General features: G+C 41.3%; 2 protein-coding genes and 1 non-coding gene across 3 annotated transcripts; 1 reads left to right on the forward strand and 2 right to left on the reverse strand.

Moving 5' to 3' along the window:
- Positions 1–205: 205 nt before the first annotated feature.
- Positions 206–6,147, forward strand: selenof (selenoprotein F). Its single transcript, XM_069139517.1, has 5 exons — positions 206–272; positions 1,496–1,663; positions 4,423–4,486; positions 4,984–5,033; positions 5,223–6,147. The coding sequence occupies exons 1-5, from the start codon at positions 225–227 to the stop codon at positions 5,352–5,354; spliced, it is 462 nt and encodes a 153-aa protein (XP_068995618.1). The 5' UTR covers positions 206–224; the 3' UTR covers positions 5,355–6,147.
- Positions 6,148–10,761: 4,614 nt separating this feature from the next.
- On the reverse strand, positions 10,762–11,885 carry LOC138192243 (transcription factor Sox-14). Its single transcript, XM_069139514.1, has one exon. The coding sequence runs from the start codon at positions 11,673–11,675 to the stop codon at positions 10,947–10,949; it is 729 nt and encodes a 242-aa protein (XP_068995615.1). The 5' UTR covers positions 11,676–11,885; the 3' UTR covers positions 10,762–10,946.
- A 6,271-nt stretch (positions 11,886–18,156) lies between these two features.
- On the reverse strand, positions 18,157–18,228 carry trnap-ugg (transfer RNA proline (anticodon UGG)). The gene has a single exon. It is a non-coding gene; the product is annotated as a tRNA-Pro (tRNA).
- Positions 18,229–19,914: the final 1,686 nt, after the last annotated feature.

Here is a 19,914-nt window from a genome sequence, read left to right on the forward strand (position 1 = left end):
ACATGCAAGAAACGCGGAATATAAAATAAAATAAAAAATGCTCTCACTGCCTAGAATATTTTCAACAATATTTATGCGGTTTATAGAAGCGGTGTCCTGTCGGTAAATTTAAATTCACCGAAGAGAGAAATGATCGTTTTATAACAGTCAGGCGCTTACGGGGCCCCCTTGCTCTAAAAGAAGGGGGTCCTGGGAGTAGTTTCGCTCACAAAGCAAGCTGCAAAATGTCGGGAGAGGTGTATCTCCTGTGGCTTCTCTCTTTAATACAGACGGTGAGTTTATTAACGGTGAAAAAAAATGGTGACGGTGGCCGCCGTTAGACGTCCTTAGACGATGTGGTGACTTTTCTTTTGGTCAGGCTGTCGGCTGTTTGACGTTATGTGGAGTTTAGTGAGCCGCGTCCTGCTGCTGTGGCCGACAGCGTTCAACTGACGTGGCTCATCCTCTGAACCACGAAGAGTCCCGACGAGAAAACGAAACCGTGGCAGCGTTTTATTTCCCAGCGAACTGATATTTATTATTTGTAAATCCACTGTCGTGTTGAATCGTGTGTTTTGTACTATATGCGGTCCGTGGTTGGTTTTTTTTTTTGTGTGTGTGAGAAAAAGCCATCTGCAAATCGAGAGACTTCCGCTGTCCCTAATTTACTGAACACGTTCAAATCTGTGTCTGTTTTTACTCCCAATTTAAACCCCGGTACATTTTTTTTGCTGAAGGTTATTGTTCTAGATAAAACCAGAAGAGGTTAAGATCGATAGGAAGACACTGCATGACACAGATTGTCCAAAAGTCCTTCCAAGTCGAGTAAACACGAGGCCGATTATTTGGTGATCAAATAAAAAGAGGATAGCTTCCTGGAAAAAAAAACCAGATCATGTTTTAATCTTCCTGGTTGCGTCTTAGTTTGTTTGCCTGTCAAGAAAAAAAAAAACACATCAAACGAAGAAGTAAACACAAGTACCCTGTTATTCTCAATCATATGGACATTTTAAAAGCAGCTCGACTGCTTACAAAAGCCTCCACAGTTACACTTTGCCCTTTTGCAACCAAAAGGATGAACTGGAGTTGAGTGATGTAGAGATCATTTATGATTTCACAATATGAGACTTATTTAGTAAAAAAAAAAAAAATATGATATTTTATTATGTCTATATCGACGAGCTCGGTTTGAAACATCCTGTTAACTGGCTGCATGTTCGCCCTCATTCCCATCTCACAATAAAATCCCTCCAAAGAAATACTTTGAAATCAGTGAGTGATAGTACATTAGTGAAATTTAAGTGCACTTTATAAAAAAAAATTCACTATTCTCTTCGATCGAATTGTAACCTTAGAACTAATCCTTATAACAAGCTTCAAATTTCAACCTTATTTGTATTGGCAGCTTTTTTTTTTTTTTTTTTTAATCCCCACACCTCCGCATACGAGAAGGAAGCACTTTATGAACATTTTGCCTTTTGTTTCATCCCTTTCATCTCCTCCTTTCTGTCTCCAGCTGTCGGCGTATGGTGCCGGTCTGTCATCTGAGGCTTGTAGGGAGCTGGGCTTCTCCAGCAACCTGCTGTGCAGCTCCTGTGACCTGCTCGGGGAGTTCAGCCTCACCCAGCTCCAGCCGAACTGCGGGCAGTGCTGCCAGCAGGAGGCCCTGATGGATGCACGCAAGGTAAAATGAGAAAAGCTGAGCTCATGGAAACAGAAAGTAACTGCCTGTCGAGATTAATTCACAGCGTGGATGTTACAAGGGCTTTGTAAGAGGAGATTCAGTGAGAATAGACGAGGAGTTACTGGAAACGGCTCAAATTATACGTGAAAGGGTACAAGGCTTTGCTGTTATTTTGTGCTGCGTGACTGAGACTTGACAAATCAGATGGCGCACAATAAATACTTTATTAATCGTGGGGTCTCGAGATGTATTGTATGCTGTCTGTAGTCATTTACTGAGCTTTATAGAAGACAGACTCCTCAGTGGGTAGTAGTAGCACTTAGAGGATCTCCCTGTCAGAATGTGTTACATTTATTAACGGGGTCACATCCCTCAACATTTGGACGGCTACTAAAAACAGCCTAGTTTTAGCCGTCCTGTCACTGGGTCCGTTGACACCGTTTGCAGCTGTGCCTCACATCCGAGCTGCCACACACAAACACTGTCACTAGCTGTCGCAATCTCTCTCTGGTGTCCAGAGTCAAGCCTCCTTAACCCCAGCTTGACCCTCCCCGTGGGGTCCAAATGTCAGGTTTTGCAGCAGTAACCTCCCTGTGAGGAGGTGTTACTGTACACTCACCTCTCCGGTGATTACAGCAAATTCAAAAGGCCCTGCTGTGCTCTCCAGCAGATAAACACTGACTCAAGTGACGGTGGAAAAACAATGTCATTTTTCTTTGATTAAGCAAAGCCCCCTGTGTGTGTGTGTGTGTGTGTGTGTGTGTGTGTGTGTGTCTTTGTGTCTTTGTGTGTGTGTGTGTGTGTGTGTGTGTGTGTGGTATCCTAGCAACAGCACCTTGGAAAAGAGTAGTGCACACCTCATTACACCTCTTGATGGGAAGTCTCTTTCAGACAGACACTTGGAGCAAAGATTACTCCTCTTCCTCCGCACGCTTTTAGTAAAAAATGTCACTTGGAAGAGCAATCGTCTGTCGGTCTCCGGCTGCACTGCGAGGATAGCGGCAGAAACGACGATGTCACGAAGCACATTTTGTCCTCGAACAGCAACAATTATCTGCCTTAAGAATTCTTTTCAGGCTCTCAATTGACATCAGTGCCGTGTCATTAAACCCTGTAAGAAATGGCTTATTGCACAGGCTCGTCGATTAGTAAGATTCACCGAGCATGGAGGGCATTTCGGTTTCTAATTTTCAAATGTGCTCCTCTCTGCAGAGCGCCCGTGCACAGCAGCACCTCAGCTCCCCGGGGTGTGATGATACATTATGTCTCTGTAGAGCAGGCAAACCTCTCTGAGAGTCTGTCACGCCCGTTTGGTCTACAGTTGATGATAATAACATGTGAAGCCTCCATTTCAGGAATCCAAAACGCCTCAAAGTCTCACAATATTTTACGTTTTTCTTGTCTAATTCCATGGAAATACTAAATTCACCAGTGAACTAATCCTTCAACTCAATTACTGTGTGTATCCGTTATTCCTTGTATCAGTGAACCTTCACTGTTCCTCGATTACCACCTCCAACTCTACTGTAGTTGTCTGTATTTTGTTATAGTCGATGTTCTGTTGCCCTAAATACTTTTGCAGCACACAGTAGTTTCCTCCTGTTTGAGGGACAACGAAAAACGTTGGAGCCAAACTATTTTGAAAAATAGAAGTACATATTTGTGAGAGTATTTTTGGGAGGGAGAACTAGTGGATTTAGGCCTGAATATCTCGCACTGGTTCAGGAAGTCAAAAAGTCTTTTCTTTTTTTTTTTTTTGGTGGGACTTGCAGAATATTGTGACCTTTATCCTTTAATCCTTCTGACTCACACCAAAAACGTTGTCATAATTTAAGAGGCAAGCTGAATAATTATGGGATCATCTCAAAGAGCTTTGGTTGAATAGTCCAGAATAATCCCATTGTCATGAACATCTTTGTGGTCTCGAATATCACGGACTTAAAAGGGGCAAAACTTGTTGATTATATTCTACCTTACATTTTATTTTTTAGTGTTATCTGGTCTGATAATTCTTTATTGACAGTGTTGCAGCATTTCTGTTGAACATTTTAGGCTGTAATGAACTGCATCTGTCTGCAGGGTTGATCCGAGTATCTAAAAGTAAGATAAAGACATGGAGATACAGAGAAAATAAAGCTTTTAATACTTTTGGTTTCAGAGTCATTGGTAGACTGAGTGTTTAGCTAATGAACAACATTTTGTTAAAATGTTAAAATGCTACGTCTGGATGTAGTAATCTATGGTTTGTTCATTTTCTCCGCAGTGGTGCGACTTGTCTATGATCTTCTGATCGTGTGTGGCAAAATGAAAAGCACAGAAATGTAATTTCAGCAGTGCCGGATTGTTTACAGAAACTCGGGGGAAGACGGGGAGAGGAGAGGATCTTAGCTTTGCATGAGTAATTTAATTTGCCGCACGAACCAGCCGACCAGGCCATTTCCCACCCTCCTCCCCGAAAACGGCGAGCAGAGCCCGGTCGTGAAATACTGCCGTGCCACTTCAATTTCCTCTAACTTATTGTGCATTGCTGCCGGAGGTTTGATTACAAGCGAGACCTGCACAAACCGCCATTCATCAGCCCTGCTCCATATTCGCGGGCTCACAGTTTAATGACCCCCGAGGAGTCGCACATACACATTTAGGAGTCGGTCTGCCTGAATCGAATTACTCCCCCAGGCCAGACATCCTCCCACCGGCGGAGCCACGGTCTATTCAGCTCCTGCGTGCCTGCCACCTCACATTGTTTTCCCTGCACACAGCTCTACGCCGGGGCCATCCTCGAGGTGTGTGGATGAAAACTGGGGAGGTTCCCTCAAGTCCAAGGTGAGTTCTCTCTTCAGACATGATTATACTCATCGAAAAAGAGATTTTCCCTGAACCCGACCTTCTTCGTCAATGAGGATGTGGGTGTAATGCAGCTTTTAGAAATCGTGTTTTTGCCGTAGTCGGTCTAAAACCACCCGCAGGATGCTTTTTCAAACGAGCTTTTGAAGCTTTATGTCTCCCAGTCCTGCTCGCTGTAACGCGGTTGATTCAGTGTCGAGTTGCGTTGACGGAGTTACTGCAGCTCGCCTCAGAAGGGGGGCAGACGTCTGGAGCCCCGTCTGTGCCATATGGCTGTCGTTTGTTTACTGCAGCTGCAGCCGTCCTGTGTTTTCAACTGTCGTCCTGTGTTTTCAACTGTCGCTGCTGCTGTTAACGCTGCATTCTCCGGAGGTTCAGCAGTTGGCAGCAAATTATAGACCTGAGTGCTGAAAAATGAAGGCTAATTGACTGATTCATTACCCAAGTTTCTTTTTCTTTTATTTTTTTTCCCTCAGCTTTTGTCAGGAGCGACAAGCCGAAGATGTTTAAGGGTCTTCAGATCAAGGTACCAGCATGAAGTCTCATAGCATGTCATCTTTGTACACATTGGGCTTCATATGGGGACAAAATGGGATTTTGAATATAAACCATATCATGTTGATCAAATGACTCATATTTTTCTGAATGTTCTTCATGGGTACTGACCTGCATCCCTAACACACCTCCTCTTTTTCTCTCCCCTCCCACACGGCAGTACGTGAGAGGCTCAGATCCTGTACTAAAGCTGCTGGACGATAACGGGAACATCGCTGAAGAACTCAGCATCCTCAAGTGGAACACTGACAGCGTGGAGGAGTTCCTGAGTGAGAAGTTAGACCGAATATAGACACGAGTCCAAATTTAGTTTCTTGTGTTGTTTTCTTTTGGGAAGACTTTAATGAAAGGGTCAGTTCCCCCAAATTACAAAGACAAACTATTTGACTGCTTCTTGTTTAATGCAGCTGTGCAGATAGTTTCTCTGTTAGATTTGTGCCTCCAACCTCAGGTGAGTTTTGTTTGTGGGGCTAACGGCACACTGAGAATTATACAAATATTCATGAGCAACATGTCCTTCCTAAAACTGTGAGCTGGCTACTGCAGATGAACTACCTTACACCTAGTTAGCGGTGTTATTTCTACTGGAGACCATCCAAATGAAAACTGAGTAACACGCACACTGTTCCTGGAACGATTTAAAGTTGTGTTTCAAAGAACACAAATTAATTTCAAAATTGTGATAAATTTTTACCCATGAATCATGGCTCACAAGGGGTCCATTAGGTTTAAAAACGATCCTGCGCATCATGTCTTCTTTTGATGTCTGTCTGTGGGAGTTTCAGTTCCCCCCCGTCTGTCTGATATTCTTGTATAATTATTTTTTTATAACGCTCAGCACGGTGACTGATGGGATTTGTAGTATGAATGAATTGATCCGAGTTCCTCTTCAAAAGCAGATGTCTTGGCTGAGACCCACATGAGTGATGACCTCACAGTAAACCAGTGCTGGGATGTGAGATCTGATGGAATATTTGTGGTTTTCTGCCTCTTTTGCTTTGAAGAGAAACTGGATTTGTTTTGGAAGCTTCAGTCAGATGTGATGTGACGGTTTAAATATGCAACAATAAACAAAGTCTCTGGTAGTTTTTTTTCTTTCCGTCCTTTTATCCAATGAAATTTATAACAGGCACGTTTGTTATTCTTGATGTCTTCTACAACAGGAGCCTGAAGACAAACCGATTTTCAAAGTACAGTTGTGACTTTGCTGACATCTAGTGGTCTTCAGTGACACGGCAGCTCACTTCTGTGCAGGTGGACAAAACAGGTTACGAAGCACATGCAGTGCCTTCAAACTCTATATAGCCCTCCATTTTAAAATGTGTCGCTGAAACTTGCCCCTTAATATCTCTACAATGTACAATAACACCACAGTGTTTATTTTGTTATGGTTTTAGAAGGGAAGAGGAAATTAAAGAGACACAGTGACTTGGATTTTTCACATTTATATTAGTTCACTACTCAGTAGTGGGCAGATCATTAATGTAAATACAGACTGCTACACTGAAACCATCAATCAGCTTTATTTGCCAGGTGTAGAAGGATTTTCACTCCAGCTGCAACTTGCTCTCTCTAAAAACACAGAAACGGACATAAAACACAAGTAGAGATAATATACAGCTGAAAAAAAAAGGCTATTGTGCATATGTGGTCATTTCTCCCATTCCTTCACCCGTACCCTTCATCAGTCTTCCTGTGTAGTTAGAAGAGGTGGACGTGCTGAAACAAGTCACGATTGGTTGACAGAAGCTCCTGAAACGCCACACACACCTGAGAGAGAGAGAGAGAGACGGACAGGAACCCTCTCATTTATTCACTTCATAGAGAAACTGTTGAAAAATATTAAACCCTGGACAGGAAGATCAGTAAGAATCAGACTAGTTCCAGTAAAAGGATTTATGTTGGGTAAAACAAATTTAAAGAATCCATGATGAGCATCATGTGCATTTCAGCTCAGCCAGAGCTGGTAATTAATTAGGAAGAAATTGGTAACATGAGTTTCACTTCCACCAATTCACAAACTTAAATGTTTCCAAGTTAGATGTATTCATATTTTATTCATCTTTAAGTCAGTGTCTCTCAAACGCTTTTTGTCATGCCCTTAAAGCCAAAACACATTCATGCCCCCCTCCGTCCCCCGATAAAACATTTCCCTTCACTTTCAATCAAACATTTAAAAAGTCAAGTTGATTTTTATTGAAATAAATAAATAATGAAAATAATAATATAATATAAAAATAAATAAAGAGACGCAGCTTGGTAAAATGGCCTCGTTAGGATAATTTAGTGTGTTTATGTCAAGACAGGGGTAATATTCATGCCGCTTAAAGCTCTGCTCAGCATTGATACCAGTAATGATGAACACGATGAAGCAGTGAGGCTCGTCTTGGCCTTCGTGGCGTCCTCCATGCTGTTCATCATGAGGCGGGTCAGGGAGAGCGCAGATAGGAGCGCCCCGAGCACACTCAGCACCTCTTCCACCATCAGCAGGGCTCGACCAGCCTGGAAAAAAACCAACATATTAACAGAGTTTTATTCTATCGGCGTCTAGAGTGTGTTATACTCGGTATTACAAGTGCCACAAATCATGTCTGACAGTAGGACATCTATATATTTTGCGTTTAGTCCACATTATGAGACAAATTATCTTCCAAATAACATGTGTTTTAACATTTATTATGTGACCTGTGTTTTCATACAGGTGTGCTGCAGGCAGCTACCTTTTGCCTGTTGTTTGTTGTATTTCTGATAAAAAAAAATATTGACTTGATCCCGGCCTGGCTGTCAATTAGAGTAACCGGCATGCACTATTGCTAATGCAAAAAGTGGTGTGCGCTTGACAATGGAGAGACTTGCAGGGGGTGAGTTTTAAATGAAGTTATAATGTAATCCGATTAAATACTAGTCGTAATAATTTACACTAATTAGTTCTACCAAAGAGAAGATTTTTGTCAAATAATCTGATGTATTGCTAAAGTAAAAGACAGACACGTCTTGATCGAGCAATATATTTCTCAAGCTGCCTATGTGCACAAAATCGGGGGATTTTAACTTTTTTTTCAAATGATTTTATCTTCATAATTTCCCTTTTACCTCACTTTGAAATGACATGACAAATGGCATCTGTTTCAGACCTTCATTTACACTTATAAGATGCTTTTAAATCCTTCATGAATCAATATTTAGTTTTGGAAATATTATTGCTAATAAAATAGATCTAGCAGGTTTCAAGAGGTAAAAATCAACAGCACTAGTTGATCAACTCTCCATAGTTTTTGCTTTACAGGACATTTTATAGATATGCTGCACAAAATGAGAAGGGTTGATCTTTCTATGTTCTTATGGAACTTATCTCCGCACCTGAAACACTCTTCTCCCTTGTTATTGGAGAAAAAGCTTTCAGGCTGTGTTAAAATAGGGAGATACCGTCATCCAAATTCAGTATGTATGGCATGTTTAAGACGGTTTAAAAGTTTACTACCTGCTGCATTATTGTTCCTGAGTTAAGACATCTTACATCACCTCTTTGAAGAGAAGAAATACCTCCTGCAGATGTGTCCTTAAGTTCAGTTAATTTGGATGCAGACAGTGACTGGATAGAATCTGGAGAGAGACTTGTGAAACTCTGCTCCTACCTGAGAAGCCCAGGATGCCGACAATCTGTGAATGCAGATGATGCTGTGTTGCAGGCCTGCCACAGATCCATGAAGGTGTAAACAGATGTCCACATATCCTCTGCCTGTTTCCCCAATACTCTTGTCTGTTCATGGCAGTGGCTGCGATGACGGCTGCTGCACCGATCAGGGCCAGAATGAATCCAACATTCTGCAGGACTGAAGGCGACATCATCGTTTCTACTTCAGAGGTTAGAAAAGAACACCTGGGACGCAGAGTGTGTGTGCACACGTGTGTGCAGAGAGCTTCGTGTCCACTTTGAATTGATAAATATTACTTAAAGTAAAGCTGTACGTATGAATAAGTTAAGATAAAGGTTCCAAAGGTGAGAAGCTGTGTGGTGTGCTGGCAGAGAAGGGAAATGGTTAAAGTGACACCTAGTGGTGATGGTGGTGTTTGGGTGGAGGTGGCAGGGTTTCACCAAGGGGGTGATGCAGCAGCATGGGCGGGAAGACATTATTTTAGAGGTGTGAACACAGTGGTGATCGGCACACCTGACACCTAAATTACTGTTTAAATGTTAATACAGGAAATAGAATCACTGACTTCAAAGAGTTTTCAGTAAACTGAGTGTAAATTATACGATTATCATTTGTAATGTTCACAAGACCCTCACAAATTAAAAAAGATGATACATCACTGCAGAAATAGGGCGCACAGACACACACAGGTGAGGCAGAAGTGTGTGTGTCACACAGGTCAAACTTAAAGCCCTGCCTGAAGAGCAGTAAGACAAAAATGCATCTGAAGACGCTCAATTATGACACAAGTCTGAGCAGAATCTTTGTCGCATCAGGCAAACAGGGAGGTCAAAGGTCAGGATCAGCGACACTGCACCTGAAACTGCTGAGGATTTGATATTCTGTTCAAAAGCACCTCAGCAAGATAATCACCATCAACATGGAAACTTAAAACTTCACACTTCATCCCAAGAACTTTCTCTTCTCCTGAGCCGCAGTGAGTCAAGCACATACCCTTTACCTGGGGCGTCCCGGTGATTAAAATGTAACTGGAGCATCCCTAGTTCGAGCACAGTCAAGGACATTTCTGCTGTGGACTACTTAATAAATGCGTGTAGACAACAGTTATCATTACTGTTTCAAGTTTAAAAACTACACTTTTAATATATATGAGACATGCAGTATGAGTTTTACATCGAGGCGAAAGCTCGTGGTTTCAGTCAGAGTGAGAAACAAACACGGGATTCAACCTTTTACCTCATCGCTTCATCAAGATGAGAGGAGTTCTTATTATTCTCGAGTCATCACCTTTGATCACGCATACACAAATTCACATACCAAAACTCCTACAGTTGTCACCAAGCATAGTATCTGATTGTCTTTTTTGTACACTGGTGTTTTGCACCTTATTAGGGGATTAAATGTCAGTTTGTTTAAATGACAGCGCTCATCGTCAGATACATGCAATACGACTTTGGCATCAAACTTCTCTGAGCCTAAAGTTATTTTTACAGGTAATGCCTGAAATAATGTGGCACGAGTGACATAAAAAAAAGTGATGTGGATCATCCTAAATACCAACCTCACATTCAATTTTTTTTTTAATCAAACATCACCTGTCTGCATCTGGTTCTGTAAAGTGTTCAGACCTATGTAAACCTGATGAAACAGCATCCTCCAAAGGCAAAAATGTATTATCTCCTTTCCAAAATGAAAATAAAAAACAGGCCAACATACTGAGACAGATATTCTGAGGGACAAACAAGTGTTACTGTCCAAATGTATATCAATAGATGTTTCAAAAATCCTAAAGCACACTTTTTTGTTGGGGAGATCTGAATGAAAACAGATTAAAAAGCTTCATCTGTCTGACAGTAACACAAATAAAATCTTGTTCAATATCAGCAATTTTAATATTATGTTACGCATGGACGATGCACACTTTATTTCAAACTGTTCGAACTTATTTTTCTTGCAAAAGAGTAACAAAATAACCTCTTCACATGAAGCCCCCGATTTTTTTTCCTCTGTATTTACATTGAATAAATAGTCAGGGACTGTCGGTGTGTTTTGTATTTTAATGTTTTCAAGAAATAATATTAAAAGTTAACAGTTTTGATGTAATATTTGTTGATGGATGAAAACAGGTGTTATAGTCCAGTTCGTTTTCTTTTTCCATTTTACGCGGGAAGCTTCTGTGCGCAAACCTTTCCCGTCATGACCGTGCGTTTTCAAGCGAATCCAGTCTGTTACGCACTGGAGCTGGGTGAAGTATACGAATTCATGCCGCTCTTGGTCATCCCTCCAGGAAAGAGAATATATGCCACCTGAGGCTGTAAACTGGCCGCGGACCAGGCGCTACAGTTACACGGCACCACGTACCCGGGGCTGGAAGGTGAAGGGTGGGTGTGGGTGTGCTGTCCGGGGCAAGCCAGACCCCCAAACCCTCCAGTCTGGTATCCAAAGGTGTGCGCGCCGTAGGGCAGGGCGCCTGCGGCCAGAGTGTGCGGTATCTCCGCCATGCGCTGGACAGCTCCGGTGCTGAACTGCGCCACCGGCTCCAAGAGCGAGAACGACGCGGAGGAGGAGGAGGAGGGAGCGAGGAGAGCTCTGGCTTTATCCCCTGGGACGAGAAACGAGTCAATGGAAAATCCCTTCAAGTGCTCCGCTGAGTCACCGAGTAGAGACGGCAGCGGGAAAACAAAGCGGTCCCTCTTTAGGAGACTCTTGGGTTTGCGTCGGGGTCTGTACTTGTAGTCCGGGTGCTCCTTCATGTGCTGAGCCCGCAGTCTCTTGGCCTCGTCGATGTACGGACGCTTCTCCGAGTCGGAGAGCATCTTCCACTCAGCGCCGAGTCGCTTGCTGATTTCCGAGTTGTGCATCTTCGGGTTTTCCCGGGCCATTTTTCTCCTCTGGCCTCTGGACCATACCATGAAGGCGTTCATGGGTCTCTTGATGTGATCTAAAGGTTTTGCCATTTCAGGAGCTGACACATTAATTAAAGCAAACACCGATAAAGTAAGTTACCCCTCCAAAAAGCTCATGCTCGTCTCGTGCGTAAAAGGCAAAGTGGCGAAGAAGTCTCAAGGATAGCTTTAGTTAAGAAATATTTTTTTCGGTGTCTTTAACTAGAAACCGTCAAGTCCACATTGACTGAAGCATTTGCACAAAGTGGAACTGAAAACTACATAAAGCCAAAGCAGGCGCATAAATGGAAGTCACACGAGACCAAGTCGGAAGCTTGTTAAGGTTGATGCTGGGCATGTCATCCTCTCATCACCACACCACTGTCACGGCGGGCCAAGCCAATGGGAACGAGAGGGAGCACTGTAATCCCTTCACAAAAAAGTGACCGCAGGCCTAGAACATTTCTGAGGGACACCCCTCTTCTCCCTCTCCAACAGTTTTTAGTCCCTCCAAATCTCTACTGAGACAAGTGCAGACATGGGGCCGGAAAAACCGGGGAGGGAAGTAATCTGCTGCACAGCACAAACACAGAAACTAAAAGGGTTTGTATAAGAGGGCTGTGGAAGTTATTCTGCAGTGCAGCTGCACAGGAATATTTCGGCCTCATTTGTTCAGTATTAAAGTATATTTCACAAGATCTCAGAGAATGATGAACTCCCCCCAAAAATCTGATCTTTTAAAGTTTGCAGCTTTATTATATTTTCTGAAAGTTTTAGTAAAATGGGAAAAACTGCCTTACAATTAGTACGGTTCATTTCAAGAAGCATCCAATGGGAAATTAATAGAAAATTGCATGCTAACGAAATAAAATGTTACTTTTTTATTGTCTACTGGGGATAAAATTCTGTGGAAAAAATACTAAATCCAGGTGGAGGGTGTAAAAACACCGGAACTGCAGTGTTACTCCCCTCAAGGTTATAAAACCCCTCAACTATACCCTTAACACAGAGATCATGACCCTAAATATTGCCGTGGATCAAACAAAAGGGCAAACGGCAGTATGTCGAGATTCTCCCCCAAACTTCCTACAAAATCACCTCCAGTTTTTACTCTGACTTTTTAAAAATGTGTCTTTAAAACTGACACAATCACTAATTTAAATTCTTCCCAGGATGCCATGCAGGTTTATTATATATCAGTATGTGTACAAGTGGCTCACCTTTTCCTCCGTTATACTCTACGGAATCAATATTAATCACAGCCGTAAGCAGGCCCTGGGTGACTCCATTGATTGTTCCACTTTTCATAATTATTTTACCTTATCTGATCAAACATCTGCTTTAGCTGTCTCATCTGTTATTGAAATGACATTGATGGAAACTAAGCAGTAAGTTAACTATAAATTATATACAGTGTGCTATTTGTACACTGCTACTCAGAAGAAGATGCTTATAGGTTATAACAGGGGATTACTGTATGGATTATACACTGAGTGGAAGCTTCCAGGGTACCTAAAGGCAAAATGGTTTCTGCAAAATGGGATTATTTCCATGACAGAAGCATGATGTGTTTGTGTGTAGACAGACCTGTGGTGGGTATAGTTGAAGCTCAGGGTTTAGGTTTTTGGTTGCAGCGATAAACTCCCATTTCAGGGCACCAGCGAGACAGGGGCCTTTATTTCATTTACCTCCCACAATCAAAGGCACCGCAGGCCTTTTCAAAGGCAAAATAAATGGACATAAAAGATCCAGCGGTGCACAAAGCATCAGTGGTGGAGACGATAAGACGTCTTCAGAGAGCATTTTCTTTTTCCCTGGGTTACCTCGCAGCAGAAGAAACTGAAGGGATAAAGTGATTGGCGGCAGGGGTCAGGCTGCTGATCTGTCTCCTCATAGCTGTGCTCTTATCTATTGGGCTGTAGGATCAGGCAGGCCACGCACACAGGAGGCAGCCCCGGCCACACAGAGACAATTATTACCTCCACAGTGACACCATGTTTTAGAGAGTTTTGAAAGCAGCCTGAGAAAAACAACATGAGGGAGACTACGTCTTCTTCTCTTTTCTTGTTTATCCTGCACGACGCTTTTCGGTTGTTTTGGTCAGGAGAAACATGTGTTGTGTTTTGTCACTGTTTGGAGTGACTTCTAAGAAAGGGCAGCATTTCAACTACGGAGAGATGAGGAGAGGAAGAAAAAAAAAAGAGGGGGTAATAAGAAAAAGTGCCAGCAGCACAAAATGGCTGTCGTAATCCGGTTATCCCCCAGGCTCTAAAGATACTGGTCCTCTCCTTAGGAGTCTATCTTTTCTTCTTATGTCAAAACTGTCCTCTATGCACTCAGGTGGATTAAGGAGTCACACTGTAGAAATAAATTGACAGGTACAGAAAGACCTGGGGGTGAAAAGGAAATGAAAGACGACACAGAGAGGCAGGCAGGGCACTCCGTCCAGCCGGGGAGCGTGCCAACGTCTGACAGGAAGGGAATCCATCAAGTCAACTAAATGTTGAAGGAAAAAACAACACTGGCCCACTAATTCACTGCATTGATTAACTGAACACTTATTGGCAGACCTGATCACAGATCTGTTCATCTTATGAAGTGGCTTTCCACTCTGGCTGTATAAACAGGCTGTTTATTGTTCACTGATGTTCCTGCCTGTCTGACTGAGGTTGTATTGCAGCTCCTCAGGACTGTCCACAATTAAAATTCACTTCTAGCAGATTTAATTCTGGGGAAATTATATCATGTTACATGGTTGAAAACAGGCTCTACTTCACATTGGCTGCACTCATTGTTTTTACAGTTTGCCAGTTTGCCTCCATCTGAAATGATGCAGCCCAGTATCACAACAGAGCGTGTAATACACCCGCCAGTCCATGAGAGGATACATGTTAGCGGCACGTCTTCCTCGTTCGAGTCCGAGAGAAAACGATGTGGGTTTCTTAAAAGAAACCCTTTTCTCACCTTATCCAAGTTTTTGTGTCTAATCCAAGTTTGGGTTTCTATGCTGTCCTTTTCTCTCTCCGCTCTCCTCTCACCCCAACCGGTCGAGGCAGATGGCCGCCCACCTCTGAGCCTGATTCTGTCGGAGGTTTCTTCCTGTTCAGAAGGAGGTTTTTCTTCCCTCTGTTGGAGGTTTTTCTCCCTTAAAGAGGAGCTTTTCCCTCCTAGCTTATGTGGAAGTAAGGACTTGAATGTATTAAGTGCCATGAAATAACCTGTGTTGTGATTTGGCGCTATATAAATCAAATTGAATTGAATTGAAACCCAAACAATGTGGGTTATTTTTATGCCTACACGCAAAACATGACATTCCTACAGTATGCTGCAGTGAATAGATGGGTGTTTGGTGTGATAACAGTTTGAGTGATTATCAAAAGAAAATGAGTCTATTTTGATAATTGCTTGATGTTCATTTTTAAGAAGAAAATGCCAACACTATTTTTTTCATCATGACCTGGATATCTTTGGGATTTAGACTATAGTTGAACAAAACAAACAATATGAACATGTCAGCATTTATAGACCAAACAAATAACCAATTAATTGAAAAAATACCTATAAGAATTGACAAATTGTAAATAATTGTTTGTTACTGTCCTATTTTATTGTGAACATGATCTCTCTCCACACACGCCTGATTTAGATGAAAAAGTTCGATGAGTAAAATTTTAACGAAATTATAAAAAATGGTCAATTCTTCTCATTTCCTGATTTCCTGATGATGTACACGTAACCTTTGCCACCACTCGTCTAATAATATCTACAGAAAAACACAGTGAACGGTGGAAAAAAAAAACTAATGAATTATTGACAAAAAGAAGTTAAAGTTTCCAGACTCTCCGAACTGCAAGATAAGATAGTGGTTCAGGTCTGAAGCGGCAGACTTGATGAGATGAAGACCACCATCCTCACGATCGTTCAGGTGGTTCCTCACTGTGAAGCTCAGCAGGATTTCAGGATGTACTCAGACCGACGTACAAATACTACAAATTCACACAAAGTTAACACTGTGTGTGTTATTGTGTGCTGTAGCGAAATGGTGAACGGGTTTCCATCTGATTCTGTGGAAAGTTCAGACGCACTCACAAAAACTCTTCCAATTTTGTCACTTCAGCTCCAAATAAATACACAGAAATCCAGAAAACATTCAAGTCCAGCGAGAGTTTCTGACACTTCTGAGCAGTCCATTAGGAAACATTTCAGGGGGAAAATCCCCAAGATTTTCAGCGCTCTGGGGAGGATTTCACTAAATCTTGTGCTTATTTTCATGATACTTAGGAAAAGTAAAGCGGTTTTAATAGCTTTCCCCCTGACACATTGATGGTGGAATATGCTTCGGCTCTGTGGCAGATAGCTTCAATCCGAGGTTGAGGGAAAGAGAGAGGGGCGAGCAGATCTGCTCGTCTCTGCCTGCCACTACACTTTCATAAGGCCCCATCTAAACTAAATTAATGCACTTCCTCCAACATCTGAGGATAAACCTGAGGGCCACATTACTGTGGCAGCCCCTATCAGCCAGCTTGTAATACAACCGAGTCAGCAGTCAATGAGATACATTTGCAACCAGGCATTTGTCAGCGACTCAGTGCCACAGAGGCGAGAGATTTAAAATGTCCTGCAGTAAATTAAGTGCTGCTTGGAAAGTGAAAGGTGCCGGCTAAGCAGGCAGCTGCTTACTTTAACTGACACACTGGTTAAAGGGCTGATGATGGTGTGGTGATGGAGGGAGGAGAGAAATGAACCAACGGCTTTAAGTGTTTTTCTGTTGCTAGATCCACTGAATTTTTTTAGAGGTCAGAATTAAACAGCTAATTTTTCAAAATTTTAAATTATCTTTATAAACTGCATGTGAGTCTATGGAAGTTCTGTTGTTTTTTTTCTTACATGTACTAAGAAGCATTCCCCAGGTGTTGTGGTCAAATTCCAATCTGTAGACTCTCATTGAGTAAGTAACAGTGTTTTCACTAAGTTTGTTTGGGGGTCCTTCTTCAAGAGAAATTAGATTAGAAATATGCAATTTCACATTATTTTTTAGCTTTATTATGAAAATATCTGTGTAAGATTTTCCAAAAGTTTGGAAAAGATGACAAAAAGTTAAGTGTGTGAAAAAGTCAGTTATTTAAGATGATTTATATTCCTTTGATTTAGGTGGTTGGCTTGCGTGCTGCACCTTAGCCTCATAAAAGACGGGAAACCCTTACAAAGAACTAGATCTGTACCAGCCACAGACCTGAAAATTACTTTTCTAATTGTCTGTCTTCTGATCCGCACCATTAGAGTATTTTTGCATGTTTTATCATATTCAAAATATTTATTTTTTTATTTTAATCTATAAAAATCAACTTGTAGAAACATTTATTAGAAAAGTGTCCCACTAATTCCCGTATAAGTTTCGGTTAAGCTAATACAAATTTTATCGGGAAAGCAACACAAGTTTTTTTTTCTTTTTATTAAAGCATTTGCCACTTTGAGAAGCCGATGAGTAACTGTTTATTGTTGTTGTTGTCCTGAACTGTGGTTTTTCAAACATCCCATACCCAGTTGAAATGAAATTAAACCTAAAAATAAAAACACAGAGCTGTGAAAGAGGCAATAACATTGTTCTGGCTCTTTACATCTGTTTTGCTTGCTTCCTCTTTCTAAAGAATGGGATTACAGCATCCATAAAAAACAGAAATTATCAGCATCTTCTATTCTTAGTCAAAGAATAACAGTAACCCTTTGCCAAGGGTACAAGAAAGAGGCATTTAAAATATATAGGACCTCACATATCTGATAGTATGAAGCCACTCTACAAATGACAGAGCATGGCGCAGCTAAGAGGCTTATGGAAATAATGGAAATAGTGTAGCTCCTGTGGCGATGATATGCTTGCTGTAACAGAAAGGGAGAGAGGCTGGTGTTTACCGAGATATCTCTTGGACTTGTGTCAGGGAGAGCAGTGGCTGTCCTGAGCCAGACTGAAAGGAGGGAGCAGGGATGCTGTCACAATGGCAAGCTCCGATAAGCCCCTGCAGGGTGAGGACAGAGGCATCGAGTGAACATATTTTTAAATCATCTGATGCTCCTGTGCCACTGGAGTGAGACTACAGAATAATTACAGGCAGGATTTAGACTCATGATATATGACTGTTCATTTGTTAGCATGTTTTTAACTAAATTCAAATCTGATGATACATTTCCTGTTACACAGTTGATGTGGATTTTTCTTTGTGAATGGATCTTGTAACTGGGAGTTCAAATGTGAATTTATGACACAAAATGATCTGTTCAGTGTTGTTAATATAAAAAAAAAAGGCGCCTCAAACTAACATGATGTACATTAGCTAATGTATAAATAAAAAATTAAAAAAAACAAAAAAAAACAGTGTAACTGTAGTACTGCGGAAGTCCACAAGATATCAGTGCTTTACAGACCACACACATACTCGGTGGAGCAGTCACTCTTGTAAGTCTATTTCTATAACAAAACATAGATAAACACAGGAAAGGTTTGCGAGCAATGTATACATAATGACACAGAAACAATCTCCTTCAAGACAAAAAAGGTGGGCTCGTCCGGGATTTGAACCCGGGACCTCTCGCACCCAAAGCGAGAATCATACCCCTAGACCAACGAGCCACTTCCTACACGGAAAACAGGCACATCTTATATACCTTCATGTGAAAACGTCTTCGGCAGCTACTGTGTCTAAAAACTTTACCATTAGCCAGGAAGACTAGAGATAATACTACTTGATCGATACTTATCCCAGGAGATGACCTCGCCCCAAAGCATTCAGTCCTTACAGTGAGAGCTAACGACAGCTTAACTCTGCAAAAAAAAAAAATAAAAGTTGCTCAAAGCTTTTCAAACGGCTTCAAAAATGTCAAATAGTCTTACTTGTCTTTAGCTTTTTTTTTTTTTTTTTTTTCCTGGGGAACAACTATCAACGATTGTCAAATCAAAATGTTCTGATCATTACATGTAGTTTTTCTACTATACTACTAAAAAAAAAAACCAACATAAATGTACAATACAATATTTGCCAAACATTGTTGGACAGTACCACATCAACATGCCAATGACAGGAAAGTTGGGACTGAGCTGTTGTTGTTGTTGTTGGGTTAATATAGCCTACAGTGAATGGTCCAGGTCCATGTGCTGACATGCAAATATAGGTGGCCAGCTGTGGTGTAGATCAATGTTCAGCAGCAGTTGGACATATCATTTCACTGCATGTCCCATATTCACCATCTGCCCAGTCTGGACGGTTAAAGTAGGCTCTGATTGTTTGGTACGGTGACAATGGGGATGTTTACAGATAATGGGATTATTGGCATATGAGGCTAATTTCTTTGACGATTTTCAGTGTATTACAAATTCATTGCCTTCTCTCAAACTGCTATACTTAACTCGGTGAGAGAAAATGGACGTATCAGAGAATTAACAATTTGACCATCAAAATACTAGATGTGCAATCACCACAGAGGCCCCACGATACAAGATTTTCCCAATATTTTTTTTTTAAAACATTTTGCAAGTTGCAGAGCATTAACACATTGGGGCCTTGTGCAAAACATAGCAATGGTTTACCTTTTTACACTATAAATCATGTCGCCAAAGGAAAACTTCTCAGTTTTCAGTCTGTTTATCTCACTTCAGTCATTTTTATTGTAGCGAAATGGCAGCAGCAAACAGACCGACTAATACTGTCATAAATGTTGCATGTACATAAACAATTTATTTATTCATGTAATAAAAATATTCAATCTTGACTTCCATGTATTGGTACAATTTTGCCACACAAAATATACTACGCTTTAATGTTCATTTCCTACATCGCCTCAAAAGAACATTAAAATATGACAATAAAAAAAAAAATGAAGTGATAAAATAACCTCACCACAGGGTCCATTTTATAGCTGTTCTGGATCCGCCACTTTCACGAAACCCCCTGGTAAATGGCACCGTTCAAATGTCCACTTGTCTGAGGATTGAAATGATCGTACATGTAAGAAAAACGTGTACTTATTTATTATCCTAGTTCATGAAACTGTATTTATTACATTCAAACTGTGATTGAGTAGATAAGATGGTGGTGATGATCACTGGAGAAGGGGCCCATAAATCCTCCATTAAAGGGATGTATCACAGACCGGATTACAGGAGTCATTCAGCGTATAGACACTCAATATTATCTTATATTTAAAACATTATCTTATATTTAAAACATTATCTTATATTTAAAACATTATCTTATATTTAAATCCCCCCCCCCCCCCCCCCTGAGTGTCTGATCATGTCCCCAGCGCGTGACACGGCAGG

The sequence above is a fragment of the Embiotoca jacksoni genome, unplaced genomic scaffold (genome assembly GCF_022577435.1).
Source record: "Embiotoca jacksoni isolate LCO1_2020_lvr unplaced genomic scaffold, fEmbJac1.0.p SCAF_83, whole genome shotgun sequence".
NCBI classification, from domain to species: domain Eukaryota; kingdom Metazoa; phylum Chordata; class Actinopteri; family Embiotocidae; genus Embiotoca; species Embiotoca jacksoni.

What these genes read in the sequence shown, in the direction of transcription:
- LOC138192243 (XM_069139514.1), bottom strand. Translation starts at nt 11,675, where the DNA reads ATGGCAAAACCTTTAGATCACATCAAGAGACCCATGAACGCCTTCATG.